A 27,582-nucleotide genomic window follows, 5' to 3' on the forward strand; every position below is an offset into this window, starting at 1 on the left:
CCACAAGTGAACCTGTTAAAGAATTAAATGAATGTTTGTATGAAATGGTTGAATTGTACTACAGAAAAACACGTTTTGAAGTTTGTTTCCCAAATAGGTTTGTCCATTTGGTTGTTTCAAATATCCACGACAAAGGTATTCGGGTCGACAGTCCAGCAGCGGGGAAAGGAGGTGAAGAGGTGAGGTGGATACAGGAAGGTTAGAACCAGGTGTGACTGAAGAGTGGCGAGGACAGATTAGATCAGGACTGAGAACATCGGAGGGACAGCTGGAGAGAAAGTCAGGGAAAACAGAACGAGACGGTTTGGACACATTCAGAGCTGGGACTGTGATTGTAAGACGATGCTGAGGTTGGAGAAGATTCAAGATTCAAGAAGATTTATTTGTCATTGTCATTGAAGCAACGAAAATACGTTTGGAGCATCAACAACAGCCACTCAGTTCAATTCACCAAATAAATACCCAATAAATAAATAACCAAAGTGCAGCATCAGTACAAAAGGGAACACAGCAAGGACTAAACATGAAAAGAACTATAAATAAGTAAATAAGACATTCAGTGGACACGAGATCTTAAGCTGCTTGGTTTTGGTGTGCAGCAATGCAAAGTCCAGTTTGCTGCCAAGTAGGAGGCACATAGAAAGAGCGAAGAGCAGATTTATGGATGTGGTGAAAAATGGAGACACAGAGATTTGGGATGCATGGAGGAATTTTTGATCGTGGCTCTTGTGAAGGGGGCAATTTAAAGCTTAAGAAAAAGAGAACAACTGTTCTGTGCTGAGTTTTCATGAACATCATCTTTAAATTTCACATTTAAAATAAAATTGCACACAAACAAGGATGTGATTCTAATTTGACTGTTAACCACTCTACAAAAGTTGGATTTTTTTAAAGTGTCTTGTTTTTGCTAGCTTTATTTCCCCGACAGTTCGTTTATGAGTAAAAAATAAGTAAAGTAACGAGTAGTGAGTTACTTATTACATTGGGGAATGAGTAAAGTAATTTAATTACAATGTCATCCAGGACTCAAAGCAAATTAATCAATTACTCTTTAAAAGTAATTTACCCAACACTGTTTGCTGATCAGTCAGTGTTATGAGTTAAGAAGTTACTCTCAGTCTGTGTGGAGTGTTGAGTTTTGTCCTGGAGCGTTCTCCCACGCTGCCTGGCCTCTGTGAAATGAGTCATGGGTTGAGGCAGAGCAGCAGAAGTTATTTGCACATTATTTAAATAATTATGAGTCGGATTTATGACAAACTCATTTCTCTGCCTTGTTTGCAATGCATGTGCAGTCAATTACTCCAATTAGGCTAAACTGGGAAAACAAACATGACTGCATTTTAGATTTTTGCCGACCATTTCAGCTGCACTGTGAGAACTTTCAGTAACCAGGGCTTTTGTTCATCAAGTCCTTTGAAAACAGCTAGCTCTGGAAATCTGAAGGAGAACTGGGATGTCCCACAGTGATCTGTAGTGCAGCAGCTGTACAGGTACGCTGCAGCTCCACCATCTTTCCAAACCTGGTCCCAGGTAAGTAAAAATCTCTAAAGTCTTTAAAGTCTACTACTTATCCATCACTGTCACTGAGGTAAGATCTGATAACTGCTACTCTAAAACAGAGGGGCTCTTTTATGTCACATAGTGACATATATGGCGCGCCCCACACAGATTTGAGAAATATAGAAGGAAAAATATAGTCTACCGCACTTAAATTTATAGTTTCCAGCTACATGGTAAGAGAAACAAGCGCAGTAAACGCTGTGAAGTGACGGTGTTTCAGTCCACTCTGCAAGGAGAATTTGTACAGATCACTGTTATTTCCGTGGAAGTCCATGGTCCTCATTGTAAGCACACATACCATTTTGCTTTTCTTTGAGCAAAATGATATTTTGAGTCTATCACCACGAAACCAGAAGGAGCTCAGAGCTGATCCTTGATAGAGTCCCACCTCCAACTTGCACTCCTCCCTCACACCTACAGCACATCTCACCACTGTCTTACAGCTTTCACGTCTGACTTCAGTCTAGCTTCCTCGCTCTCTCCCATAACTTCAGCGTGAGTCATCAGCTTTAAGCCTCTGCAGGTTCTCTGCATGTCTCCCATCTTCTTAAAAATGGAACCAGAACATTTCTTCATCATCCTCTCAGCCTTCAAGACGTTGTCAAACAGTCCAGTCAGAAACTCCAGTGCCACCTCTCCTAAACCCCTCCAGACCCCCACAGGTTTGTTGTTGAGACTTTTCTGCTCTTCATCCTCTTCTTCCTCACGTCATCCTTACTGATCTTTGCTTCTTCTCTAACGTGTTCCTCATTCATCAGGTCTTCAAAGTTCTCCTTCCATATGAAGCTGTCAAGACATTTCCATCTGTCCTTCATCATCCTAACCTGCTACTCATCCTTTCATCTGTTTCTCTGTACAGATCCTCCTCTCCCTCCTTTGAGTCCAACCTGTCATTCAAGTCCTCATATGACCTATGTTTATTGCTTTGACCACAATGCTTAAAAATCAATCAATCAATCAATCAATCAATCAATCAATCAATCAATCAATATTGCAGGATTTCTTGTTACTTTGTAGTTGTACATTTTTGAACTCTTTCTTTGACACATTTGTGTTTTGATTATTTTTAGCAGGAATTGTGGTTTGGGGAGTCAGATTCAGCGTGGGAACTTGAACTAAGTCTAAGTTTGACATTTTGAACTTGAACAAGATAAAAGACAAAAAAAATAAGCCAAACTCAAGCTAAACTTTAGACATCTCTGTGAGCGTTCAGCACATTTAGGTAATGTGTCTTTCTTTATCATACAAATTGTCATGGTGCCCCCGGGAGTCTTCTCCTACCCCTCCCTCTCTGCTTCCTCTTTGATTGGACCCAGCTGTAGGCATTCACATCATCACCTGCACCTGTATATAAGACGGCTCCAGACCAGTATTCATTGTCAGTTCGTTTCCCCTCTATGGTGCTTACTTGGTCTTCTCTAAGCTCTTGTTTTGATTTTTTTCATGCTCTTGTTAATTCCCTGCTCACGCCTGATCCAAGTTCTCGATCTGCCTACAGAATTCTCGCATCCATCCACGCCCACCTGGGTCCGGCCACAAGACCATCAGCCTCAAGTCCGTATTCCAGCTCCTCAAAATTCCAGCGCTCTAACTCCATCCCGTCTTCAAGCCCGTTCCTTGCAAATCAAGCTCCACTTACCTCCGAGAAGTCACTCCAGCTTGACTCCGAAATCCTCCTCAGCATCTGGCCTCTCCTGCTCCGGTGACATCTTTGCCACTAGTCTCCAAGATATCAAAGACTTGTCAGAATGAAATCTATTCTCGCCACTTCCAATGTCTGTCGTTTTGGGTTTTAGCGTTTGGGTCTGCTCACGTTACGACATAGCATGACAAAAATAAAGCTGTTCCTTTTGAAATCCAGACTTTTTTCTGAATGTAGGTCATCGTAATTGATCAGCCTGACTCTAATTAGTAATCAAGTCAGTTTATTAGACCTTGCTGTTAGTTCATTACAGTCAGGGAAGCTAAAGCAGATTCATGACGAATGATGAAGATGGTGACTTTGTAAGTTTCCAAAGGCAAGTGGTTGAGGAAAATGAGCAGAGCAGGTTTCAGTTTTGGTAAACGGATAGAAAGTTTGGGTTTCTGCTGAGCTAAAAGCTCAGACGTGGAACAGAATTAAACTCAAACTGAGGCCGGATTTTCAGACAGCAAAGATGTTTCAATGTAAAAAAAACAAACACAAATAACTGAAACTTATGATACTCCAATATATGTAAATGTGTGTATACATTTAAAACGCTGGCATGTGTAAAAGGATATAAATAATTGGACCAACTCTAAAAATATTGAAATACTGCAGTACAAGAGTGAGGGTCCCATAACAATGGAAGACCGCTTTTATCCACAGGAAAAAAGTGTGTATGGAATGTAGGGAGAGATGTGAAGTGCAGGTTTCCAGGAGGACAGAGGTAGCATCAAAGCAAAGCAGAAAGACGTGACGCACATCTGTACTTCCATCTCTGAGAAGGAGCACCTGCAGATGGTCTCAAACAAACAGCAAACCTCTGATCTTCCACTCTAAATGACTGTCTGCGTGACCGCACTGACACCTGCTGCAGGTTCAGACGGGTCAGGATTCTCACTCAACAATGGATAACTGTCTTCAGCCGCCGGGCACAGCTGTCTGAGCTCCACACTAACAGGAAGGAGGTCCCGCTTTCTTTCTAAAGGCCACATTTCATCAAATTGGACTAAATAGCTTTAAAAAATGACTTTTTATTGCATGATGTAACTTTTCAGGTGCAGCTCTAATGTCTGCTGAATGCTTCCTGACGACCAAAGAAATCCTTACAGATGTTTCAGGTGGAGGAGACTGGCTGTGAACACACTCAGTCATGGCCTGGAGGGGCCCTGGGGTGCCCACTGAAGCATCCAGACCCCCCCACCAGAGGCTCCGTTTGCTTGATGATTAGTCCAGTAGAGGCTCTCATGCATGACCACAAATGCTTGTTTCACATGATGATCCCATCAGCACAACGACGCACACACTGCAGCCCAAGCTAACGAGACGAGCGCTAACACTTTAAATCAGTCGGATTTGCTCAGCATCCACTTTGACATGCTGCCTCCCAGGGGTTACATTTATGTGATGCTGTCTGCACCTGATCCACATGTGAGATAAAAGCGCACTGTGCTTTTGGAGACACAGAGGGCTTTTCATGACACTTTTTTCATTTCCCCTTTTGTCATGGAAAGTGGGGTGTGAGAGATTTGAATGCAGGTAACTGCACATTGACTGGACATCCGACGGTGGACCAGAAGGTTCACAACACTTTAGATTCGCAAAATAACACACAATTCATCACAACGCTAAAATGCATTCTGTTGCAGGTATCCTTCTTTTTAAGATAGTGTTGTGCTGTGAGCTGATTTTGTTGAGTTTTGAGTTAATTGTTTCGTGTTGTGATGAATTGTGGTGTGTTATTTTGTGTTTTGCTGTGACCCTTATGGGCCACCGTAGACATCTATGTGAAATCAGGAAAACATCACTTCAAAGAGCTCATACGTCATAGCTTTAGATTCTGATAGATGGAAAAACCATGAGAAAAAAACGGACAAACAGACAAAACAAGACAAAGAATTCAGCATCAAAATGCGGTTATGATAGTCTTGTGTTATTGCTGTGTTCTCTTGATTGTTTCCGTCTATGTGTCTTCGTCTTTCTAAAAAGGTCTTGGCACAGTAAAAAAAAGTTTTTTAAATCTCGCCAGGATAAATAAATGTTAAACAAATAAAATAAGGAAATAACTATTCGATGTACTGACTGGAACACCGTAAACTGGACAAAGACCGGGAAATATGTACTGATGTTGATGTGATTGTTTTGCATCCACAACAACCAGATATCGAATTTTCTTCATTTTACAGCTCAAATATTTGTATTTTGTTCTGTACGTTTACTAAAAAAGAAAAAAAACGAAAAAAAGGAGGCTGCGCTCCATCTCTGCATCCCGCAATGTCTTGAAAAGCCGGAACATAATTCCTCTGACAGCAGAGAGCCACCAGCAGCCCTGCAGGGGGAACATGACTGAACAGTTCATGAGCATTCGTTGAAATTCAATCCAGCCTCTTGTCCTTCTCCACCGTGCAGACTGGTTCACAGCCAAGTGCACTCAGCAGACTTCAGGAAGCCAACCTGGAGAGTACAAGAGCATTCAGCTTTACACAAGGCAACCGTGCTCGAGTGATCTGAGTATCCTGCAGCTTTTAAATGACCTTGTTAAGTTTCATTTCTTTGAGAAGAGAGTTTGGAGGTTTAGTCGTTGCGTTTTTTCCCTTTCTGCTCATTGTGTACAAAAAGGTGACATGTCTGCCAAACCCTGCCTTAACCCTTGTGCTATCTTAGATGACCCCCCCACTTTCATTGAGGTGTTCTCCCTACCATGACAAAGGTGGATAAAGGTGGAAAGATTTCATGTAATCCATGGACACCAGTGAAGATCACAAATCATTGAAGAAAAAAGGTTCAGAGCACTGTCTAGTGGGTCTAGATGACCCAACTCCCAATGTCAAAGTGCCTAGGATAGCACAAGGGTTAATGGGAGGAGGAAAATACTAAATGATGTACAGTTAAGACGTCAGTTTAGCACCTTCCTTTTTTTTTAACTTGGCTTTTAAAGGGATGTGTGTTCGTAATCTTGTGATTAGGAAGTTTCATAAGAAAGACGCCTGTTTGATAAAAAACACATAAGAAGGGCTTCAATCTGCTGATCCTGTTTTTTATCCAAGCAGGAACATAATATTTTACGTGGAGTTTTCTTGGTTCGTGTTATGTTCTGTATCCAGGATGGATCAGCCGGGAGGAATTTGCCTTTGACCAGGGTGAAAAAGTTGGACTTTGTACTAAAAACTAAACACTGGGCTCATTGTAACAGTGCCTGTCAGACTCCTCCCCCTCCAGCACTGCCTGCTCTGCTCCCTGATTGCCACCAGCTGACTTCACTCACCTCATCTACCATGCTGCTTAAAAGGAGACCTCACTCATCAGTTCAATGCCAGTTTGTTACCCCTTATGGTGAATAAAGCCTGGGCTTCAGTTTATGCTCTCATGGTCTTGTTTTGCTCTCAGCCTTGCATTTATCCTTGCTCTCTGCTTCAGGATCAACATCATCACACGAGTGATGTCAGCTTCCTGCCATTCTGCTGCTCGGTGAAGCCAGAAGATCCCACTGCACACACTAACCGCACTAACCCCTCCAGCCACGCCACCAGCTGACTTCAAGCCTGGACACCTTTCAACTATTTACACAACCATCCCTGGAGAAACAATAAACCCCTTTTTCACCAAAACCACTTGCCTTTCTTCTTCTGGGTTCCAGCGTCTGGGTCCTCACGCTAAGAGCGTCGTGACACTCATAAACTTTTGGGATGTTTGAGTTTGTTTTTTCTTTCATGACCACTGGATAGCAGGAGGAGCTTTGGCCTTCTAATAAGCTGTTTTCTCAAATAAAACTCAAAACTGTTGATTGTAGTGACATTGTGGGGGGGGTTAGGTGGACGTTTAATGAACTCAACTAACTTACCCACTTAGGTTTTTCTGTGCAGAAAAGAGGTGGGTGTAGTAACCTCCAGACAAGGAGACTGACCCACTTCTGGATTCATTTTTACCATTTAGAACTTTAAAAGTGATGTCAGGTCCAGTTTCTATGCATGTTCACTCAAGCATTTCATTTATTACTTTGTTGTAGACTTGCATAAACAAATAACACTATCCAGTGATTAAAACATGAAAATCATTTAAAAATGTTTAAAGAAAATGAGTAACCTAATCATAAATGAGTTTTGGGGGCATACTAGAAGAGATTTTAAAGTGCCACTCTGATCATCTTTTAATCTATTGTCAAAGTGTTCCCAGTGGTCTTTGAATCACTGTTGATGAAAGAAACCCTCACGTAGAAAGATGTATTTAGAGATGATAAAAGCTCTAAGCTTTAATTGTGGCTTTTTGCATTATTTTTAGATTTCAAACAAAAAAATATCAGAAAAATGAATTTGATTCCAATTGCACCAGGCTGCAGGTATTCTTCTTTTCTTTAGTTTTCTCTTTCTCGTCTCCATCAGCGTCTTGATTTGGAATTAAGGATTCCTGCCAAAAGTTTCTGTAAATCCATCCATCCATCCATCTTCAGAACCTGCTGAACATCTTTTGGGGTTACAGGGTTGCTGTAACCGACCCAGATACTGTTGAACGGATCGCCACTCTGTTGAAGAGCCACAAACACACACAGTTCTGCAGATTCAAATGCTTGAAACACAACCTAACGCAGGATTTGGAAAAACGTTCAACAGAGTAGAAAAGGGAAAATAGAAATGAAAAAATGTCCCACTCCTGAACATCCCTTTTCTATTATTTTGTAACTGTAAAGAAGAGAGTAGCTAGAAAGGCTGAGCAGACTGATCTTACTGCGAACAAATAAAGAAACAAGTCAACACAATGGGAAAAACACCTGTTTGTCTGCTGCCGCTGCCAGCTGTGGGGTCCTCACACACCTCTGTATCCCTGCGCCCCAGCAGGCCTTTGATCAGGTAATTGCTCCTCGTCCCCCCCGAGTTTGCATCTCCCATCTGTCTCTATGGCGACCAGCTCTCCAGCCTCCATCTATGTGCCGCTTTTCCCATCTCTTTCAAGACAAACATACAGTCCTGAAAGTGACGGAGGAAAAGGCCAGAAAGGGGTAACAGGTGTGTGTGTGTGAGTGTGTGCGTGTGTGTGTGCATTTGAGCGTGTTGTGGTTTGGAAAACTTTATATCAACTTCTGCCTTTGTGTCTGTCTTTGGTTTTACCCACAAACTTCATCTGGAATGAATTTGTACTTCTTTTTTTTAAGGAAAATGCCATGTAGCTGTTTAAATTGAATATTCTGTAAGTTAAAATTTGTCAAAAATATGTTTACTTGAAAATAAAGAGGTTCTCAAATATTTTCCAAATCAACAGTTAAAATCCTGAAATGTCTTCACTAAAGCTGCGTAAAAATCCAAAGTTTCACCATCTGCATGGTGAAGCGAACCCGCATTCAGCTGTTTTTCTAAAAGAGTTTAGCACAGATGTCTGCGTTGGTTGAAACCAAGACAAAGAAAATCAGCAACGTCTGGAAAATGGGTCTTTATTGGGTTTTACACGAGTGACAGGAGCTTCAGTCAGACGATCACAGCTGCATCTATGCATCAGCAACACACATCTCTGCAGATACTGAACGACGGTGATTATCAACAACAATCAGCCAGGAGTCCTCCCATCACCTACAGCCTCATCCGGTCCTTTTGGAGGTTTGACCCGGGTTCTTTCGGGTCAAGGAGACACTACACATATAAAGAAAGGAGCTAAAGACTGAACGGTCACGGTTTGCAGAAATGACACTTGATGATTTTCTTGAAGGCGCTCTGAAAGTCTTTGTTGAAGTATGCGTAAATGATGGGGTTCAGTAAGGAGTTGGAGTAGCCCAGCCAGTTTATGACATCCTCCAGCCACCGGGGCATGTAGCACGACTCCTGGCAAAAAGGCATGACGAGGGCAACAATGAAGAAGGGCAGCCAGCAGAGGATGAAGGTGCCCATGATGATGCCTAGAGTCTTCACCGTTTTGCGCTCGCGCGCCAGCGCGATCTTCCTCTTGGCCTCCGTCGCCTTATCGTGTCTACTCTCAAACAGCGGCACTGTGCTGGGGGTGTTGGGCAGTGGCAGGTTACCCCTGGAGTTGCTGTGCACCTCGATGATCTCCAGAGACTCCCCGTCCTCCGCGTGCTTCACCGCGCCGTTGACGCTCGGCAGCGCCAGCGGCCGCGGCTCCACGCTCCTTTTCCAGCTCTTTCCCTGCGCGTCTCCGTGAGGAGTTTTGTGGAAAAGCGATGGCGAGATCGCCAAACAGGAGTCCGCCACTTTCTTTTTCTCGGTTTTACGCACAGTCCTCCTGATCCGGAACCGGGCCGCTTTGAATATCCGTCCGTACAGAACCAGCATTAAGGTCAAAGGGATGTAAAAAGCCCCGAATGTGGAGTATATGGTGTACCAGGGGTCTTGCCTGATCTTGCACTGTTTGGGGTTCGCCCTGTCCTCTGCCATGCTGCCCGGCTGGGAGCGCATGACTAGCATGGGCGGAACTGAGATGGAGAAACCGACAAGCCAGGTGACACTGATGAGAACCGCGGCTCTCCTCGGCGTCCTCTTCTTCATGTAGTCGATAGGCTCGGTTATGGCCCAGTACCTGTCCAGGGCGATGGCGCACAGGTGCAGGATGGAAGACGTGCAGCACAACACGTCGAGAGAGATGAAGATGTCGCACGGGACCTGCCCGAGCGTCCAGCTGTTCAGGACCTGGTAGAGCGCCGCCATGGGGAGAACCAGCACGGACACCATCAGATCGGTGACCGCCAGAGAGCCGATCAGGTAGTTGGCCACATTCTGCAGGGAGCGCTCGAGCACGATGGCCGCGACCACGCAGGCGTTCCCAAATATTGCGCACAGGATGAGCGCGCCGAGCAGGAAGGATGTGACCACCTGATAACTCAACTTCATGTCTTCCTCCTCTTGTTTGGGGGGTTTGCTGGTGGAGTTGTCGAAGTTGGGCCAGGTTGTGGTGTTGTTTGTGCCCTCCATTGTTGGCAGAGTTTGGGGGGATTCTGTCACTCCGCGGAGTGCCCGGCGCGCGTGGCTCGGGGACGCCGTGTCGGGCGCATAGCGGGCTAGTGACGCTCTGAACTGCAAGTCTCGGTTTCAGAGGGAGAATGATGCTGAGTATTTATACCTGTGATGGAAAATGCGTCATTTGTCTGTGAGGATGTTAGAGACTCTGCCTGCTTTGTTTGTCGACGGTTCAGACTGAGAGGACGTGGGAGCTACGGAATAATCACTCAAAACTTCCATTTCACTTTCTTGTCCTTTTTTTTAAGTCTACAGGCCAGGAAGTGCCAGCTTCCCCATCAGAATGTTTCCTCCAAGAGTTTTTTTTTTTCTCAAGAAACTTTATTTTCTTCAAAGTCTCGTTGTGGGTATTTACTTTCTCACTTTCTCCACAGAATAAATATCTCTGTTCACTGGAGTTGATCAGAGACGCGACTTTCACTTGTCAGTGTCCTCTGATTTCAGCACCGCGGTCAGAGAAACCTTTGCATTAACCTTCTTCATGCAACACTGCCCCCTGGCAATGATCTATACTCATTACAAACGCTCAAAAATACATACTTTCGGCCTTTGTTAATATTTAAAAATTGCAAATATGACCAGACTGTGGATTAAACGTTTAATCTGCATTAGTTTCACTTTTAATAACATATTTCATGAACATCAAAATGCAGGACAGAGAAAAAGCAGATTTTAAAAACTGCAAGAACTACAGGTCACTGGGTTCAAATTTAGCACAGCAAGTAACAAAACGTGTCTTTAGTATTTTAGTGTTTAAATGAAGCATGAGAAAAAAAACTTTTTTGCTTGTTGCTTGTGAGGGAAAGCAGGGTGGGGCTAGCAGCCGAACTGAGAATCCTTTCAAGGACAGATGTCTATAGGACAACTATACTGGACATCTCATACATTAACTTTATTAAAAGTTTTCTGAAAGACATCTGCATATAGAGGTCTCCTATACATCTACCTGTAACCATCTAATATCAAGCTACTTTTTATCTTTATTTCCTTCACATAAAATAAACACTGCAACTTTGTGATTTCGTTCACAGACAACTAGTAATCACAAGTTTCAACATTCCAATAAGTAGCTTGATGTTTCAACAATCCTATAAACAAAAACCCAACTTGTGACATTTTCTAACACACACAAAAACCTAAAATTTGATGAACTTCCTCTAGTGTCCACGCTTTAAGTCCGGGTCCCCCTGTGCCGGTCCCCAGCCTGGATAAAAACTGGTGTAAAAAATCTCTGCAAAACCAACTGTGCAAATCAGTGAAAGCTGATTCACTGCGGCAACCCCTTTTGTTTTTAGAGCTTATAGTAGACAAGAAACGTTTTCAGATTTTCTTCCATGGGGTTGTTTGACACAGAGAAGTCTCAGTCAGTCAGGTTTAAGTCTGTAATTGGGACTATGCAAAAATAACCTAATTCAATGATTTACAATCACTATTTGTAACCACACAAACTCACATTTAAGTCGCTTTGGTTAACAGCATCTAAAAATAAATACATATAAGTGGGAAAAACAGAAAATTACTATTTGAATCCAGTTTCTATGGAAGCGATTCTGTAGCATAATTTAAAATAAAAGTCAAAACCAGAAATGCTTTTTCATTTTCAAAATGAAGCTGCATTTTCTGACTCAAAATTAAAATGAAAAAACAAGCGTTCAAAATGCTTTTTCTTTTTCTTCTTCAACACCGCTTATTTTGTCACTTAATTAAAATGATAATGAAAATGGTCTGCGTAGCAGCACTTTCGCCTTCGGCGATCCGCTTGCCGGTCCGAAGACAAAGCTACTCCCGGAGGAAATTTCGACGAACCGCGGTGCGTCCAAAGGAGGACTGCAGAAGGCGGAAATGCTGCTACGTAGTCCTGAGAAGCTGTGTAAAATCATCAGGAGTGCACAACCGTCTCAAAGCCCTCTCCTCTGCCGCTAACACAAAGCTACACTGCTCCTAGCATGTCTGTGTCTGTTCGCAGCCGGACACACAGATATGGCACTGAGGTCATCGCCCCGCCTCCCCGCTGGAAATGCTAAGTGGAATTGAACTGTGCAAAACTATTCGCAGGGTGGATGTGAAAATGCAAATGCAATCCCTTCTTTGCATTTTCGTTTTAATTATGACACAGAATAAGTAGTTTTTAAGAAGAAAATGCAAAAACATTTTGAAGAATTGATTTTTATTTTGAGTCTTTGATGCAGCTTCGTTTTGAAAATTAAAAAGCATTTCTGTGAATCCATTTTAATTGTCAAAGTAGACATTTCTAACTGAATTTTGCTACACATTTACCAGATAACTTTTTGAAAATGAAATGTCAAATACCATTTTCCATATCATTTTAACTATTTGACAGAATAAGCAGTGTTGAAAAAGAAAATGAAAAAGCATTATTGCTTTTCCATTTTAATTTTGAGTCAAAAATTTCAGCTTCATTTTGAAAATGAAAAAGCATTTCTGGTTTTGACTTTTACTTTTAATTATGCTACGCAATCGGTTCCCTTAAACGCGTTACAGTTGATGTATTTTTGACCTTTCAGACGTTCCGTAGATTTTTTCTGTGACGTCGCGTGCATATTTAAAGACACATAAAGCCTCTTTGTTGAGTTTTTTTTTGTCTCGGATCTACTTCAGATTACCCAATCTGTAGGACTATCCGGTAAGAACCGACCCTGAAGGTTATCGCGTCGTAAAGCGGGCAGAAATAAATCTTCTGCGGGGGAGAGGGCTCTGTTGTTGTTGTTGTTGTTTTGTGGTGCTTAGTGGTTTGTTTTGCTAACAGGCAGCGCTGCTTCTTTTCTGCTGCTTCGTGCTGTTCTGAAACAAACGGTGACGTCACGTGGTGAACAAAAACGGCGACCGAAGAGTCTAAATGTGGCCGTCCACGTTCGCCAAGCTGGACCAAAGGGTGAAGGAATGTGGACGGCTTCTGCGCAGGCGCAGAGTGGGGTGACGGCTTTGTGCTCCCGCTTTAGAAGACATGTAACACCCACGTTCACTTCCTCATTGGGAAGACAGTTTAAACAACATCACGAGCTACAACGTTCCAGTTCACGTGGAGGAGTCGGCCTGCCTGGAGCTGAGCCCGCACCTTCACGCGCATGCGCACAACCCCAGCAAGGCGTAGTTTGGAAAACGACTCCCTCATGTGAGAGCAATAAGATAAACTGGACTTAAAAAATAAAATTCTACAATCTGTACTCAAACTTTGCTGATCGTGGCTGATCTAAAGCACATTTAGTTGGAAATCACCTGACTGCAGACAAAGGTGTCCATACCTGGATTGCACCTGACCTGACAGAGCTTTAATGTTTTTCCCTGGAAAAATCCATCCGGTGGCGGAGGTGTTTCTTTTGGCAGCAGGTCGAGTCAGCTGACAGAACGAATGTCCTGAAAGACCGGCTTCTTCAGGAATATTCCAGCAGTTTGGGGGAATCTCTGCAGGGCTGCGGTTTGGTGTTGAAGGTGTTTTTCTGCAGAAGTCTCCAGCGAGAGCATGTCTGTCTGTCTGTCTGTCTGTCTGTCTGTCTGTCTGCCAGCTGTGGAAACGATCAAAGTGAAGCTGGGATTTTAGCAGAAAAGCTGGACGGCATTGATATGTTGATGAGCTTTAATGGTTGCAGAGAGGTCTCTGCAGAAATCATGTTATAGAATGAATGTTGTGTTGAAAGAAGTGTGGTTGACTGTGCCTTCGCTTTTGTCTGAGGACTCCTGTGTTTCTGTCTTTGGAGAGGATTTTATTTTTATTGTTTTCAACCGTTTTTCCAGATGGAGGCCACAGCCTGACCTGAGGAGGAGCCATGCTGCGCTGCAGGAAGTGTCGCAGAGCCATCGTCCACTCAGAGTGCCTGTCAAAGGTTGGGCCTTGTTTTTTTTTCTGTAAAGGTTGGAGTTTCTGTGTTCATTGCAATACATTGAAGCCATTTTCTTTCAGCTGTCAGTCCTTGATGAGCACTCTTAAGTTTTGGTAGTTTGCCTGAAACAGAACAAACTTTCCTTCCATTCTTGAGGGTTTTGTCTGACAAACAAACGGGAAGCCGGCCTGGGCCAAAATCTAGAAGTGGGTCAGAAGCTGAAGACCGGTTTGAGAGTTCAGCTCAAAGATGTGGCTGTTGTCGCCTGTGTTTGCGGGGTGAAAGCGGGTTAACGGTTGGCGCCGCCGGTGTTTCTTTCCCAGCAGGCCTCAGATGACAGTTCAGCTGCGGTTTGCAGCGTTTGGCACGTGAATGTGGAGCAGCTGCCGGAGTGGATCCTGACGTCTGTTCACCAGGTGAGCCTGTTGGTACAAGGACAGGTGCTTTTGTAGGCTTTGATGTGTTTAGTGTGGACTGAAGTCTTCTTTAATCTTTAAAAATCTATTGTTAAAGTGATCCCAGTGCTCTCTTATTATGATGATGTGTCGTTTTCTAGGACAATGTTTCTGCAGAGCTGCAATAGTTAATCAGAAATTCACCTCTGCGTTGTATGGAGTGCTATACTGTTCATAATTAAATGAATAAATATGTAATTAAATAAATAAATATGACCTCATGCAAATACACAATAAATCTCTCATAAATATATAAAAAGATCATGAAATTGTGAAAAACCTGCACACTGATTTTAAATTAGCCATTGTATTATTCAATATATTTCATTTTGCTTTAAAAACATGTTCATTATTTTAAAACAGCATTTTAAAATATTCATTTTAATCATGTTGAATATTATTATAATTCTACGTCTTTTTTCAGAACCTTGGATTTCAAAATTAAAATTTTCCAAAGTAGCTTTGTTTTTATTTCATGTTGCTGTTTTTCACAATGGCTGATTTATTTCATGAAGAGCTTTTTCAAGAGAATGAGTCTGTCTGTCAATCAAACTAGACAAGGCGGAGACACTTTTGTGATTGGCTACTCCTTTACTCAGACATGAGCAGCAGCACCCTGACTACATCGATCGAAGATGCTTCAGCAAACGTGATGGTGCAATGCACACCCCTCAACACTAGGGGGAGTATGCACCTCAACACATCCACAGTGTTACCAGAAATTGGGCAGTTTTTTTTTTGTTTTTTTTTTTTTGTTTTTTACAACTTGTCCTGTCCAGCAGCTAGGCAGACAGATGAGAGCTGAGGGCCTCTTGTGTTGGACATATTTTACTTTAACAAGAGGGGTTATTAATCTTCAGACAAACCAAAGGTATGTCTGAATAAACCCCTTTTGTAATTGACGCCAAACTTTATTAATTTCAATCATGTTTGAAAATCTTTGGTGATGGACCGGACGGAAAAGGAAAGAGGGGAAGAAGAGAGAGGGACGTTAGAGAGAGGGGGGGGTAGGAGGGTGATAATAGGAGGGGAAGGGGGGTAAGACCATGAAGCAGCATAAAGCAACAAGTTTACTGGTTGTTAATCATTATAGTAAGGTTCAAATGTAGTACAAAAAGGGCGGGGCCTATCCACACACACACTCAAATGTTATAAACACACCTGCTAGCTGCAAAAATGTCCACCTGTCGACATGTACACAAAACAGATAGTGTTCACACGCATACTTATGCCTTAAAACCAACTAGTGTGAAATATTTAATTCAATCATGCAAACTGTTATTGCAAAGGTGAGCTAACACCTGTGCTCAGGTGAGTGTTTATGTTCTTCTAAAATGGATGGTGGAACGTGACAAGAAGGAGGGAGAGTGCCCAGCCATCCCCACCCCAAGACCCCCACCGCAGCAGCAGCGGCAGCCGAAATCCCCCCAACGCCACACGGGAACCGGCAGGGAACAACCGCCGCCCGGGCGACCAAGCCCGCCACCCAGGCCAGGGCCAGCAGGACCGCCGCAAGGCCCCCAGAGCCAGAGAGCAGGGAGGCACGGAGGGAAAGAGAGCGCCGCCCCAGCCCAACCAGGAGAGCAGCCCCCCGCCGCGCCGGGAGCGCCCAACGCAGGGCCCCACCGGAGAAGGACGCCCACAGCCCCAGACGAGCACCCCACCACCACCCAGGAGTTCCGGGCATCCCCCCGCCCCCACCCCAGGTACGAGCCAGGACCCCCCAAGGGAGACCCGCTCCGCACTCCAGGCAGCCACCCGCCCGGCCCACGGTTGGTCCAGGGAGGAGCAAGGCAGGGGCCCGCCGCCCCCGCCCAGGAGGGGGAACCCCGGGGAAAAAAAGAGGGCCCACAAGGGGTGTTGTAAATATGGCCCGACCAGGCTCGGCCACAGTTGGAAATTTGGCGGGGCCCAGCGCTCAGGAGCAGGGACCAGAACCCACCCCCCAGGGACACGAACACCCCCGGCTCAGATGTAATGTGAACCCCCCCCACCGCGCGGAGAGAGCACCGCCGGGCCCAGGAAGCCGGCACCCCGGGGACACGGCTGCCGTTGCAAAGGGGCCCGTACCCCCCACCAGGGAAGAGGTAGGGGACAGATGGTCCTAGGTCCCACCTTCCTTGCAAAATGTGTGTGCGTGTATGTGTGTTTGAGAGGGTGTGTGTGTGCATGTGTGTGTGTTTATGTTGGGATGTATATATTGAGGGGGGAGGGGTGTGTGTACTAAGGGCGGTGCAGTTAAAATTGGCGAGTAGGGCACTAAGGGGACATCTCCTGATTACTCACAGTGATGTCCCCTCACCCTCCCCACCAAGGGGCCCTAAATGTCTAAGGTGCGGTTAAAATTGGCGGGTAGGGTGCTAGGAGGACATCCGCTGCTTGCTGGCAGTGATGTCCAAGCACCCCCCCCTACCAAGGACCCTACATGTCTAAGGTGCAAATAAAACCGAAAGAGGGGGGGCCCACTCCATACGGCAACCATAGGAGGGGGGCCACTGCCTAGTAACCCCCCCCCCCAGTTTTGGTTCTAAATTTGCGGATAAAAGTGGCTTTGGGCGACTCTGCATATGTCGGGTAATTTTGTGGTCGGTTCGGCAATTTTCATCTTCTCATGAACATCTAGTAGTGGCCTAAGTTAGGCTGAGTGGTTGGAGTTCCACTAAGCTTCTATGAACTGGAGTTTCCATGAATGCACCATGCTGCGTGTGGGAGGAGCTATCAGCTAATGTTATTAGCCTGATAGCCACATGGAGCGGTTGCTTGTGCTTATCTCAGTAACAATGCATGGATGCACAATGTACATGGAGAGTGTTAAGATGTCCGAAACCTCATCGCTGGAAAGGTTCAACATTTTCCCTGAGAGGGGAAAATAAAATCAGAGGACCTGATTTATAATCATTGGCTACGTTCACACTGCAGGGCTTAATGCTCAATTCGGATTTTTTGAAAAAATCCGAATTGTTTGCTAGACCGTTCACATTTCCAAGTAAATCCGAACTTTTGTGATCTCCAGTGTGACCGTGACACGACCCAAACGAGACCCGCATGCGCAGAAGCCAGAAGAATACTCAACGGTGAACGACGTCACTTGTTTGCGGAGCAGATGTCAACAACAGTGTTGTCAAAAGCGGAGCTCTTTTTGTAATATTAAATTTATTTTCACGAAGGAGCAGCAGAATTACAATCTTCTCATTTTAAGAAGGCAATGGAGTCGGGATCGTCTGTACCCACTGTTGTGGAATGGAAATGTGTATGTGTTGGAGCCGCTCGCCCGCGTGTGTGCAAGCGCGTGCCGCGATAGAGAATAGGTGGGGGGGCAGTGTGTGCGCGCATTCATGTTGTGTGTTACGGAGGACGGTAATAAAAGAAGGTTTCCCCCAAAATAAATGCTATGGACTCTTTATTAACCCGTTCTGGAGAATCTAAGGATCAGAACAGGGAGGAGGAGGAGGACCGACTCGGGTCCCCGCGCTTGAGCACGGTCAAAGGGGAGAAAGAAAAAAAAAAGTTATCGCGGTAAAGGTTCAACACCACGCTCTGCCATTTATCTGGAAATTTTTTCAAAAACCGCCCAGTTGCGATCAGAGCCCTGGAGTTTGGCCTGAAAAGAGCGATCAGCCCAAATGCAAATATTAATCCAATCGGGGATCTCGCTTCCCTTCCACTGACTGATCTCAGCAGCATCGTCCACCATGGTTAATGTTTACGTTCTCGTTCCCGCCTACTTCAACGCAAAATGATGACGTTTGTTGCGTGTCGATGACGTACAGTTCGGAATCAAGTCGCCTGGCCGGTCAGACGGCGGTCGCAATTGAAAAGAACGGCTACAATTCGGAATCAGGCCGGCAAACCCACGGGGCCTGGGTCGCAATTGAAAAGATCGGATCTGTGTCATTCAGACTGTCATGAAAAGATCGGAATTGGGCCGCTTAGGGGCAAAAAATTCGGAATTGGGTCGTTTCAGCCTGCAGTGTGAACGTAGCCATTGTCTCAATGAAAATAGAAAAAATATCATAAGGTTCAGGAGGCCTGAGCAGGCTTGTCCTGCTTTGCGCAGCTGCCTGGTCTGACTGTCGGTCCGCCAGCTCACCTCCTGCGAGCCGACATCAGGCACGATGTGAGCTATGAGTGAATGGGGTAAGAATGAGGAGTGTTTCAACCGGGGACTTCGAGACCGGAGCTCCTTTGTGGTTTGGTCCACACAAACCCTCAAACTACAAAAACAGAGTTGTGAATGTTTGCATCTTCTGCAGCAGACAGATAGTTTGTCTCTATTTGATCCTCTAATGTCAGCAAATCCTCGCGGATATCGCTGAAATATGTAATCTCTCTGACTGGCACACCGCTGAGCAGGTATCGAGGAATAAGAGTCGATTTCCAGGGATGAGCCAATGAGGGTTTAGATCCCGCCCACTTTCACTGATTGACAGACTCATTCTCCTAAAAAAGCTCTTCATGAAATAAATAAGTCATTGTGAAAAACAGCAACATGAAATAAAAACAAAGCTACTTTGGAAAATATTGATTTTGAAATACGAGCTTCTGAAAAAAAACAATTATAATAATATTCAACATGATTAAAAATGAATATTTTAAAATGCTGTTTTAAAATAATGAACAGGTTTTTAAAGCCAAAATGAAATATATTGAATAATATAATGGCTAATTTAAAACCAGTGTGCAGGTTTTTCACAATTTCATGATCATTTTATATATTTATGAGAGATTTATTGTGTATTTGCATGAGGTCATATTTATTTATTTAAATATTTATTTATCTGATTGTGAACAGTATAAGACTCCATAGCGTTGTGGGCGGAACTGTTGGCATGGATTAAGCATGCCCCCCACCTCCCATCAAGCAGTCATGTGCACTCTCTCCCGCTAGCTTACAGCCCCTCACGCCCACAACCTAACGTTAGCGGTGCAACGAAAATGGCAGCAATGTCAGATCTAACCAGCCGTGCAGTTCTGATCCAGATTCCAGCTCAGACGAGGAAAACAAAGACGTTCAAGGATCTATTTGTCTGCAGGTGGTTGCATCAAAAGCATTGTATGTAAAATATATAACTGGAATCGCGTGTGGAATCACCTGTAGAAAAGGCTTTCCTTCTGGTTCCAACCAAAATTCAGTTGCCATTTTTCTGCGATATGTCCTCCGCCATGTTGGAACCGGACGTCCTCATCAAGCCGTGATTGGTCCGTCTACATTTCCATGGCAACCACTCCCTCCAATCAGGCTTGAGCGTGTAAGAATAATAACAGAATAATAATAATTATAGAATAACTTGCACTACAGTAAAAAATTTCAAAGAAAAATAAATTAGTATTTGCAGGAACATGTTCATGAAAGATAGTAGAGCAATAATGGTTATTCTGAACATAATGAATGAGTTATAGCTGCTTATTTCTCTTCATACTACGGTCCGGGTGAATTCTTGATTCTGATTGGATGCTGGGTGTGGACTGTAAAGTGATAACGCCCTTTTAAAATGTAGTTCTGGTCACATAGCTTAAATGTTTTGTATCACTGCGCTGGCTTCTTTAAAACGAACTCTATCTTCATCATCTGGACAAAAACAAACGGTAAGAGGAGAACTTTCTCTCTGAACTGATGCTTTATTCAACCCATCGTGACCATCAGCGTATGGATTTATTTCCTTTACCGCTGCAGATGAGATCGGAGGTCGTGGCGGCCGCTCCGTCGCTCCACGTAACCAAAAGTCCGCTTTTTGTGGCGAAAATTCAGAATAAATAACAATAAAGTACTAACATCTGGTTGAATATTTATTTCTTTTGGAAGTGACCGTTGTATAAGCAGGTTAATCGTCGATAATGCACAATTAACCCTTACATAGAAATCAATGGGAACTTGGAACAATGGGTACTTCCTGTGTGGAACGCCATGGGGGAGGGGTCACTCAGTCCAGTTCTCATTTATCGTCCCAACGATCAGAATGGAGTGGAGCAGGGAGCTTCTGGGCCACCCAGCACGGTTGTGGCATCACAACAAAGAGCGTTTTCAGACGGCTTTTTTTCAACTGCTGCTGATTCACAACAATTTCATTAAATAAAGTGAGTCTTTTTAAAAAGTTTTGAGTTTTTTGTCACAGAAAACGGTGGATGATTTAAAAAGAACTTTACCAAAGATGACAAAGGAAATGTGCTGCTGGGACAGACGGGTCTTCAGACCAGCGTGGCTGTAGACCCACGCTGTGGTTGTCTCATTGGGTTCAACCCAAATGTTTGAAAGGGAATCGAATGGGACCAATGAAACCCCTGAAACCAATCCAGAATCTTTAGGAAATGATTCTGAGGAGATCAGCATCAAAGGGAGGAAACGGCATCAGTGGAGGGGGGGAACCGGAAGGATCAACGGCCTGGTTTTTTTGACGGAGGACTGACTGTGTGGTCATGTGACCCTCTGGTCTATTTTGGGTTCTTTTTGAAGTCCGTTTTTTAAGAGATCCAGTTTTCACCCCTCCTGTTCGGGTGTTGTCCTCACCAGACAGACAGAGCTGTCTCATGGAGGAAATGGAACCACAAACCTTAGAAGGAGCTGCAGATGGAGGAAAGGGTCTTTTTTCTGAAAGCGCATTTGAATAAAGTCTGCTGAGGAGGGGGCGGGCAACCTGTGAACTGGTTTCTCTCCCGTGGTCTTGCATGTGAACGCCTTATTCCCAGTAATTACTTCTGCACACTGAGGTTCTCCTCCACCGATAGAGACCCGATCTGGTTCCTGGAGCAGAAATGTGGCTTCAGAGCGGTTCTGGGTTCACAGCATTGACTGTGTAAGATAACTGGACTGAGTGGCCCCTCCCCCCTGGCGATCCAAACAGGAAGTAACTGCTGGCTCCAAGAATCTATAATCCCATAGACGTCTGTAGAGAAACAAACAGCTGTCACTCCGTCAGTCAGAATAACCGTTCTGGATCTGATACTTTGTTTGTTAAAGACTTTTTTCATAACCCTCTTTTTTTCACATTAATTTTTTATTGCAAGTAATTCAAGTAATAAACTGGTCAATCAGGTGTCTCAATAAAAGCATGTGGTGTCCGCTTGCCCCCACCTCAATGTTTGATTGACAGATTCTCCTGAGCTCGCCTTCAGTGGAAGGAGCTCATTCGTGATTGGCGACAGTAGTTGCCATAGAAACGATGACCAACAAATTCAGTCAGTGGTGTACAGGACTTCCCTTTAGGTGTGAAGCTAGAGACGTCTCTGCTGAGAAAACGCTGTTTCTGTTTGTCTCCAGAGCCAGTGGACTGCAGGAAGACTGAACTGCCATAACTGCAGGGCTCGTTTGGGAGGGTTTAACTTCGTCAACCGCACCGTGTGCCCGTGCGGTCTGGACGCCGCCGTGCACCTGAGCAAAAGCAGGGTGGATCAGGACCACAGGCACCGCGTCCTCTTGGTCCAGCCGAGGAGCTCCAGGCCGGGCGGAGGACAGAACGGCCTGCTGACGGACAGCTATCAGGGAGATGAGGCGTCTGAGCTCAGGGGAGCGGTGCCGGACGTCCTGCAGCTCCACTGCGTTGCCGCTGCGCCTGGCTTCAGGCCTGCAGAGGGGGCCCTCCCCCTCGGGGACAGGGAAGACGCTCAGCTGTTTTCCTTCAGCCCCCTGTACTGCATCCCTCACAGGAGGTGCAGCCTGGAGGAGGACGGGGACTTCGGCTCGTGCTTTTGCCCTTCAGCCCCGCACTCCTCCAGCCAGCAGGTTCGCTCAGAAGCTGTGTTTGAGGGCGCGCTGGTGCGCCCGGCGCCGCCCTGGCAGGGACTGCAGCGACGGCCCCTGGAGTCTTCTGGGGATGAAGCGGGTTCAGAACTGCTCCTCAGAAGAACGTCTGGCTTCGACAGAGCAGCTGAGCGGGAAGAGGAAGTCCTGGTAAATCCCCAAAGAACGGATTTCGTCTCACTTGGCGGCGACTCTGCAGCCTCAGATGCACCAGATGGATTTATTTACACACCGAGTCTGTTTGTTTTTGTGTTTTCCTCAGCGTCAGGCCACTCTGAGCCCCCCCGCTCCGACGCTGAGCCGGAGGGAGAAGAATCATCTGAAGAGTCAGAAGAGGAAAGAGAGGAGGAGAGAGCGGTGGCTGCACCGTCAGCTGGAGGAAGAGGAGGTACGAGGGAAACTCTTTCGGTGGGCATAGATGCATGGCAGCCTGTCCTGATGAGCGCATGTGTTTGACCTCAGGGGGGGGCCCTGCACAATGCGGACAAGGCGGCGGACAGGGAGGCCATGACCTGCGCCGTGTGTCTGGACATCTACTTCAGTCCGTACAGCTGTCACCCCTGCGGCCACGTCTTCTGCGAGCCCTGCCTCCGCACGCTCACCAAGAACCGGCCCGCCAACACCCCCTGCCCGCTGTGCCGCACCGTCATCTCCCACACCAGCTTCCACCAAGGTGAGCAGACAGAGTCCCTGCTTCACAGGGAGGAAGTTCACCTTTTTAACTGTAATCGTCTCCTCCATCAACAGAGTTCAACCAGACCTCAAAGACTCTGTTCCCAAAAATTTACTCCAGCCGGCAGACCAGCTTCAGGAACTCCTCCTGTGCCAAGTGGCCGCTGCCCAGCCAGCGTAAACACTTCTCCGGGTTTTGGGGTGAGAACTCTTCCACTCCGTCCAAACAAACAACTGAAGTTACAGTATTTTCACAACCATAGGGCGCACCAGGTTATAGGTCTCAGTTATGGGTAATTTTTCGGTATTGGACACATACCGTAATTTCCGGATTTTGAGCCGCTACTTTTGTCACAAAAGTCTTATTCAATGATGCGGCTAATTTATTTATTTTTTTCTTTTTCTAATGCATTTTTTCTAACGGCCACTAGGGGCGCTCGAGCAGAAAGTGTAAGAATGGGGGGGGGGGATACGGTATATGTGTCGAGGAAGACGCAAGTTTAATGTAAATTCCTGCTTTGAGAATGAATAGCACGAACAGACCCTCATCCTGGAAAATGCAAGAAGAAATGCAGATGATGCTGCTTTCAAGTTAAAAGCAATCGTTCATAGCAGTGTGAAAAAATCCACCATCACCAACGGGTTTGGAAAAGCCGGTCTGCTGCGTGACGGAGAGAACAGCGCAAGCTCAGGAGTGAATTTACCTCAGAGTGACACTGACGACAACAACGAAGGAGACACTGAGAGAGAGTGGTGAAGACTATCTGACGCTATTCCAATCCCACACTGAGGGGGAAGACTTTCATGTGTTACCTTCCAGCCTCAGGCTTCAGACCGTGGTCGAAAACTGCTGATATTTCCGGTCCGGTCCCGGTCGGGACGCAAATGGTAACTAATCAGACGGGACACCGTTGCTCTTGAACAGGGCTAGCAGCCGTCTATGTCTTTGCTCGGACCAAACTGTTGATACAGCCCAACGTTTGAAACTCAGAGAGCGCACATACAGCAGAACAGCCTTTTTTCCTCCCGCACATCTCCTCTCCCGAGGCTGCGTCATCACCGAGCGCACAAGGCAACGCCAGCTAAGCTGCTCACACATGGTTTCCGTGCACAGGAGGAAGATGAAGAAAGCTCTCAGTGACTTTTACGTCCATGTTTTTTAAACCAGCCCTGTTAGTGCTGAGTTACGGTGTGTCACTGTTGTGGAAGAAAACTTCCGGCATGCGTGCCTCTGTGCAGCGCTTGCCTCTGCGCATAGGCGTGCGCCTATAAGTTACTGCTGCTCTCAGTGACTTTTACTGGTATGTTTTTTTTAACCAGCCCTGTTAGTGCTGTTAGTACTACCACAGTGCTGCCATGTTACTGCCGTGGCACAGGCACAGTGTGGAAAGAAAAACTCAGGTATATTATTAAAACTGTAAAAGCTCTTTCTGTGTACCGTCTTTCTTTGTAAATATATCACGTGTTGAGCCTTTCCTGCATTACTTTTTTTCTTTCTGACGGTGGTCTGAAAATGCAGGAGACATTTGCTCCGCTGAAGGCGGATCTTCCTTGGGGTTCCCTTCCCCGTTTGGACCCTCGGAGCCTCCAGAGCGGGTTCATAATAGAACCAGTCTCTGTTTTCTTTGGAGGAAAACCTTTTTCTCACTTGGCTGAGTGTCTGCTCCCTCCTTTTGCAAACAGGGGAGCCCGGCACGCGGTAACTCAGCACACACATATTTTAGCACACACACACATACACACTCAGTGTGGAGAAAAGCAGCAGGAGAAAAACTGAGTTGGTTCTCATGCCGTCTTCTACTACTCCTCCGCCGAAGTCGCACAACTACACATTAGGCGCACCGCCTCATAGGGCGCCCCCTACAGTTTATAGAAAGTTTAAGACTTTTAAGTACGCCTTATAGTCGTGAAAATACGGTAGTTACTATGTCCTGAAAAGTAGCTAAAACATCAGGAACTATAGAGTCATGTGACATGCTTGAGCCTACAGCAGCCCTAACCCTTAAAAACATAAACGTTTGGGTCTCTGTGAGCCATTCACAACACCTGCTGAACTTTTTCAGAAGTCCTCACCTTCCCGGTGTAGGAACCAAAACTGTTCGGCCTGCAATTAGTGTTTGGGTCCTGACACTAATGATGACAGCAAAGTATTTGACTGGCCGTAGGTTGGTCCGTTGTTAACAAACAAAGCTCCAACATGGAGCGAGATGATCTTCTAAACTGGCTTTTATTATTCTTGTGATTATTACTAAGTGCATGTTTGCTTATAGTTTTTTAAAATCTGTGCGGCCAGTGATTTTTTATTGATAGACCCTACCCAGAAGAAAAGTTAGGATTAGGTTAATACTACGTGCTAACAACATTTAGCCGTGGAATAACGTCAGCCTTTATTTTGTCTGGCCCCGACTGGAAGCACAAATTCACACGATTGTTTGCACGGTTTCTCAGAACGCCTCCGTTAGCCCAAACACCGTCCCAAAGCCGCTCCTCTGCTCGGGGACACAAACCTCCCGAGAGACACGGTTCTCCTGAGTCAGACTCTGGAGCTCATACCGTGACTAAGCGCCCTCCCCTGCCCGCAAACATGGCCCCTGCGTGGGGCAGCCGGTTCTTTCTAATAGCCACAGATCTTTTTACAAAGTGGGTTGTGGCAAAATCTCTACAAACAAATTACACTGAATAATGTCGGACACAAACTATGAAGGAAAAGAACTTTAGGTTACAAAAGGAAATGTGAAATGAGAATATGTAGAGCCCGAGCAGATCTCCACGCTACGTAGTATGTCCAGGTGGGTTACCGTAGTGTGATGTCATCATCAGTGTCAGACCCCCGAACACTTATTGCAGGCTGAACACTTTTGGTACCTACACCAGCTCAAACGAAAAACAGACGTTTTTTTTTTAATTCAATCAGCGATTTCACATAAAGACCACAACTTTTCTCATGCTTTTGACGTTTATTCAAGTAGGACCAATTTCCATCCATGTTGTATGCGCTAAATGTACGTAGTGGCTGTAGAGGTGCAGAATCCGCGTAGCTTAAAGTCCAGTGTGAAAGAAACATCTAAAGACTTTTATTTTGAAATGCTAAGCATGAATTGCATAAATTCATGAGACAATAAAAGCCCCAAAACTTTTGAGTCAAAGAAAATAAAAACAACTTGCTGTTTTTTGTTTGATTTTATTTAGATCAGAGAATAGAACAGAACTGCTCTGTTTTATCAAAACTCTTTTTTTTTGGTCTGTCGTCACTCAGATTACCGTCGAAGTGCTACGATGGCGGGAAGGCGCTGGCACTTTGTCCACGGGGGCTTCACGCTGGAAGCTCTGAACTTCCACAGCATGCGGCGCTGGCTGTTGGACATCGGCCTGGTCATCGTCTACGTCCACTCGCTCAACTGGATCCTGATCCTCCTCTTCCTCTGCATCCTGATGTACTACTTCTTCTTCTGAGTCCCAGAAGCACGGCAGCTTTTGCAGTGCAGCTCTGTTTTCAGGCTGTCGGGGGGGCGGGGGCGTTGCCATCAGTCTTTTATATCTTCTGTGTTTTAACTTGAAACAATACGACTTGAAAAAAGCTTTGTTTTGGGTTTTTATCTTTGGATTTCAGGTTGGAGGCGCCTGTTTGTGTGGGTTTATTATTATTATTATTATTTTACAGTGAAACCTTTAAGTGGAACATTTGAGTCATGACGACGGGGCAAAGCAGTGATCATAATTCAGCTTTTGTTTCAGAGTGAGATGTGAAGCTCTGGCTGATTGTGTTCTTCAAATGGAGACAAAACGCTGCCAGCTTAAGCTGAAAAGGTGCTGCTCTGCGGAGTAAATGTGGGCGCTTCAGGTGTGGATACAGTTCAGTACGGTTTCAAAAAATCATGAAAATGCAACACAGTGTACGCTGGTGAATTTTGCTTGGGATCACTTCTTAGGACTCTTTCAAATAAGCTAAAATAAAATAAAAATGAGCTGTTTACATAGAATATTATTTTGTACTTTCTGATTTAACCTGGACATTTTTGAAACTCGCCTTACTGAAACTCATTAAATCCTTTCTGTCAAACTGTTGCTGCTGTTTCAGGTTTATTACTGAGTGAGCAATCCAATATGACCCAAGACAAGAGAGGACTTTTTTCTGCTATTGAATTGTCTTGATTTGAACTAGCAAAGCTTTTTTTTGTTTGTTTGTTTTAAAGAAAAACAGAAAAATACCATTTTTCCTTTTTCCTGAACTTCCTGGGTGACGGTCACCAGCTGATGATCCTGAATAAGTAAAAGTCTGTCTGGTTTTAATTAGGCAAAGGTCTTAAAAAGGGGCTTTGCTGTTAGAAAGTTTGTACTTTTTGGCAGAAATCTTCCTGTCAGTAGCAGGGGGTTTATTGGAGTTCATCAGTCACTGAGGCAGAAATCTATTTGCTGAGGTTCCTGGAATAAATTTGTGGCTGTTCTAACATGAAAATGTGCTGAAAAGACGCCAAGAAGGGACGCGTTCTGTCGGTCTGGTTTCTGATCAGTCTGTTTCAATAGAACTTAATGACTGGGAACTGAAAACATCTTGTTTTTATTTTGGAAGGGGACATTCTTAACATGGGTTCTTCACTTTGATTATCATATTGCAAAACCAAAAACCTCTTTAAAAAAATTGTGATTAGAATTTTTTTTTTAATAAATCAATATTTAAAAA

At 44.9% G+C, this 27,582-nt stretch overlaps 2 protein-coding genes across 7 annotated transcripts; one reads left to right on the forward strand and one right to left on the reverse strand.

Annotated features, from left to right (window-relative positions):
* Positions 1-8,650: 8,650 nt before the first annotated feature.
* On the reverse strand, positions 8,651-10,262 carry htr1ab (5-hydroxytryptamine (serotonin) receptor 1A b). The gene has a single exon (XM_004075129.5). The coding sequence runs from the start codon at positions 10,153-10,155 to the stop codon at positions 8,899-8,901; it is 1,257 nt and encodes a 418-aa protein (XP_004075177.1). The 5' UTR covers positions 10,156-10,262; the 3' UTR covers positions 8,651-8,898.
* Positions 10,263-12,709: 2,447 nt separating this feature from the next.
* rnf180b (ring finger protein 180b) lies at positions 12,710-26,966 on the forward strand. 6 transcript variants are annotated; one of them, XM_078955603.1, is made up of 9 exons: positions 12,710-12,844; positions 13,954-14,042; positions 14,363-14,455; positions 21,750-22,379; positions 22,492-22,617; positions 22,692-22,902; positions 22,977-23,102; positions 24,421-24,600; positions 26,158-26,966. In XM_078955603.1, exons 2-8 carry the CDS (start codon positions 13,986-13,988, stop codon positions 24,555-24,557), a joined length of 1,380 nt encoding a protein of 459 aa, XP_078811729.1. In that variant the 5' UTR covers positions 12,710-12,844; positions 13,954-13,985; the 3' UTR covers positions 24,558-24,600; positions 26,158-26,966. The 6 variants fall into 6 exon arrangements, with proteins under 6 accessions (XP_078811729.1, XP_011480405.1, XP_004075189.1 ...); XM_011482103.4 differs by lacking the exon at positions 24,421-24,600; XM_004075141.5 differs by lacking the exon at positions 24,421-24,600 and having other exon boundaries at positions 14,366-14,455.
* The last annotated feature ends 616 nt before the right edge of the window (positions 26,967-27,582 follow it).

This window comes from Oryzias latipes, chromosome 12 (genome assembly GCF_053564925.1).
Source record: "Oryzias latipes strain Hd-rR chromosome 12, Olatipes_Hd-rR_3.1".
NCBI classification, from domain to species: Eukaryota; Metazoa; Chordata; class Actinopteri; order Beloniformes; family Adrianichthyidae; genus Oryzias; species Oryzias latipes.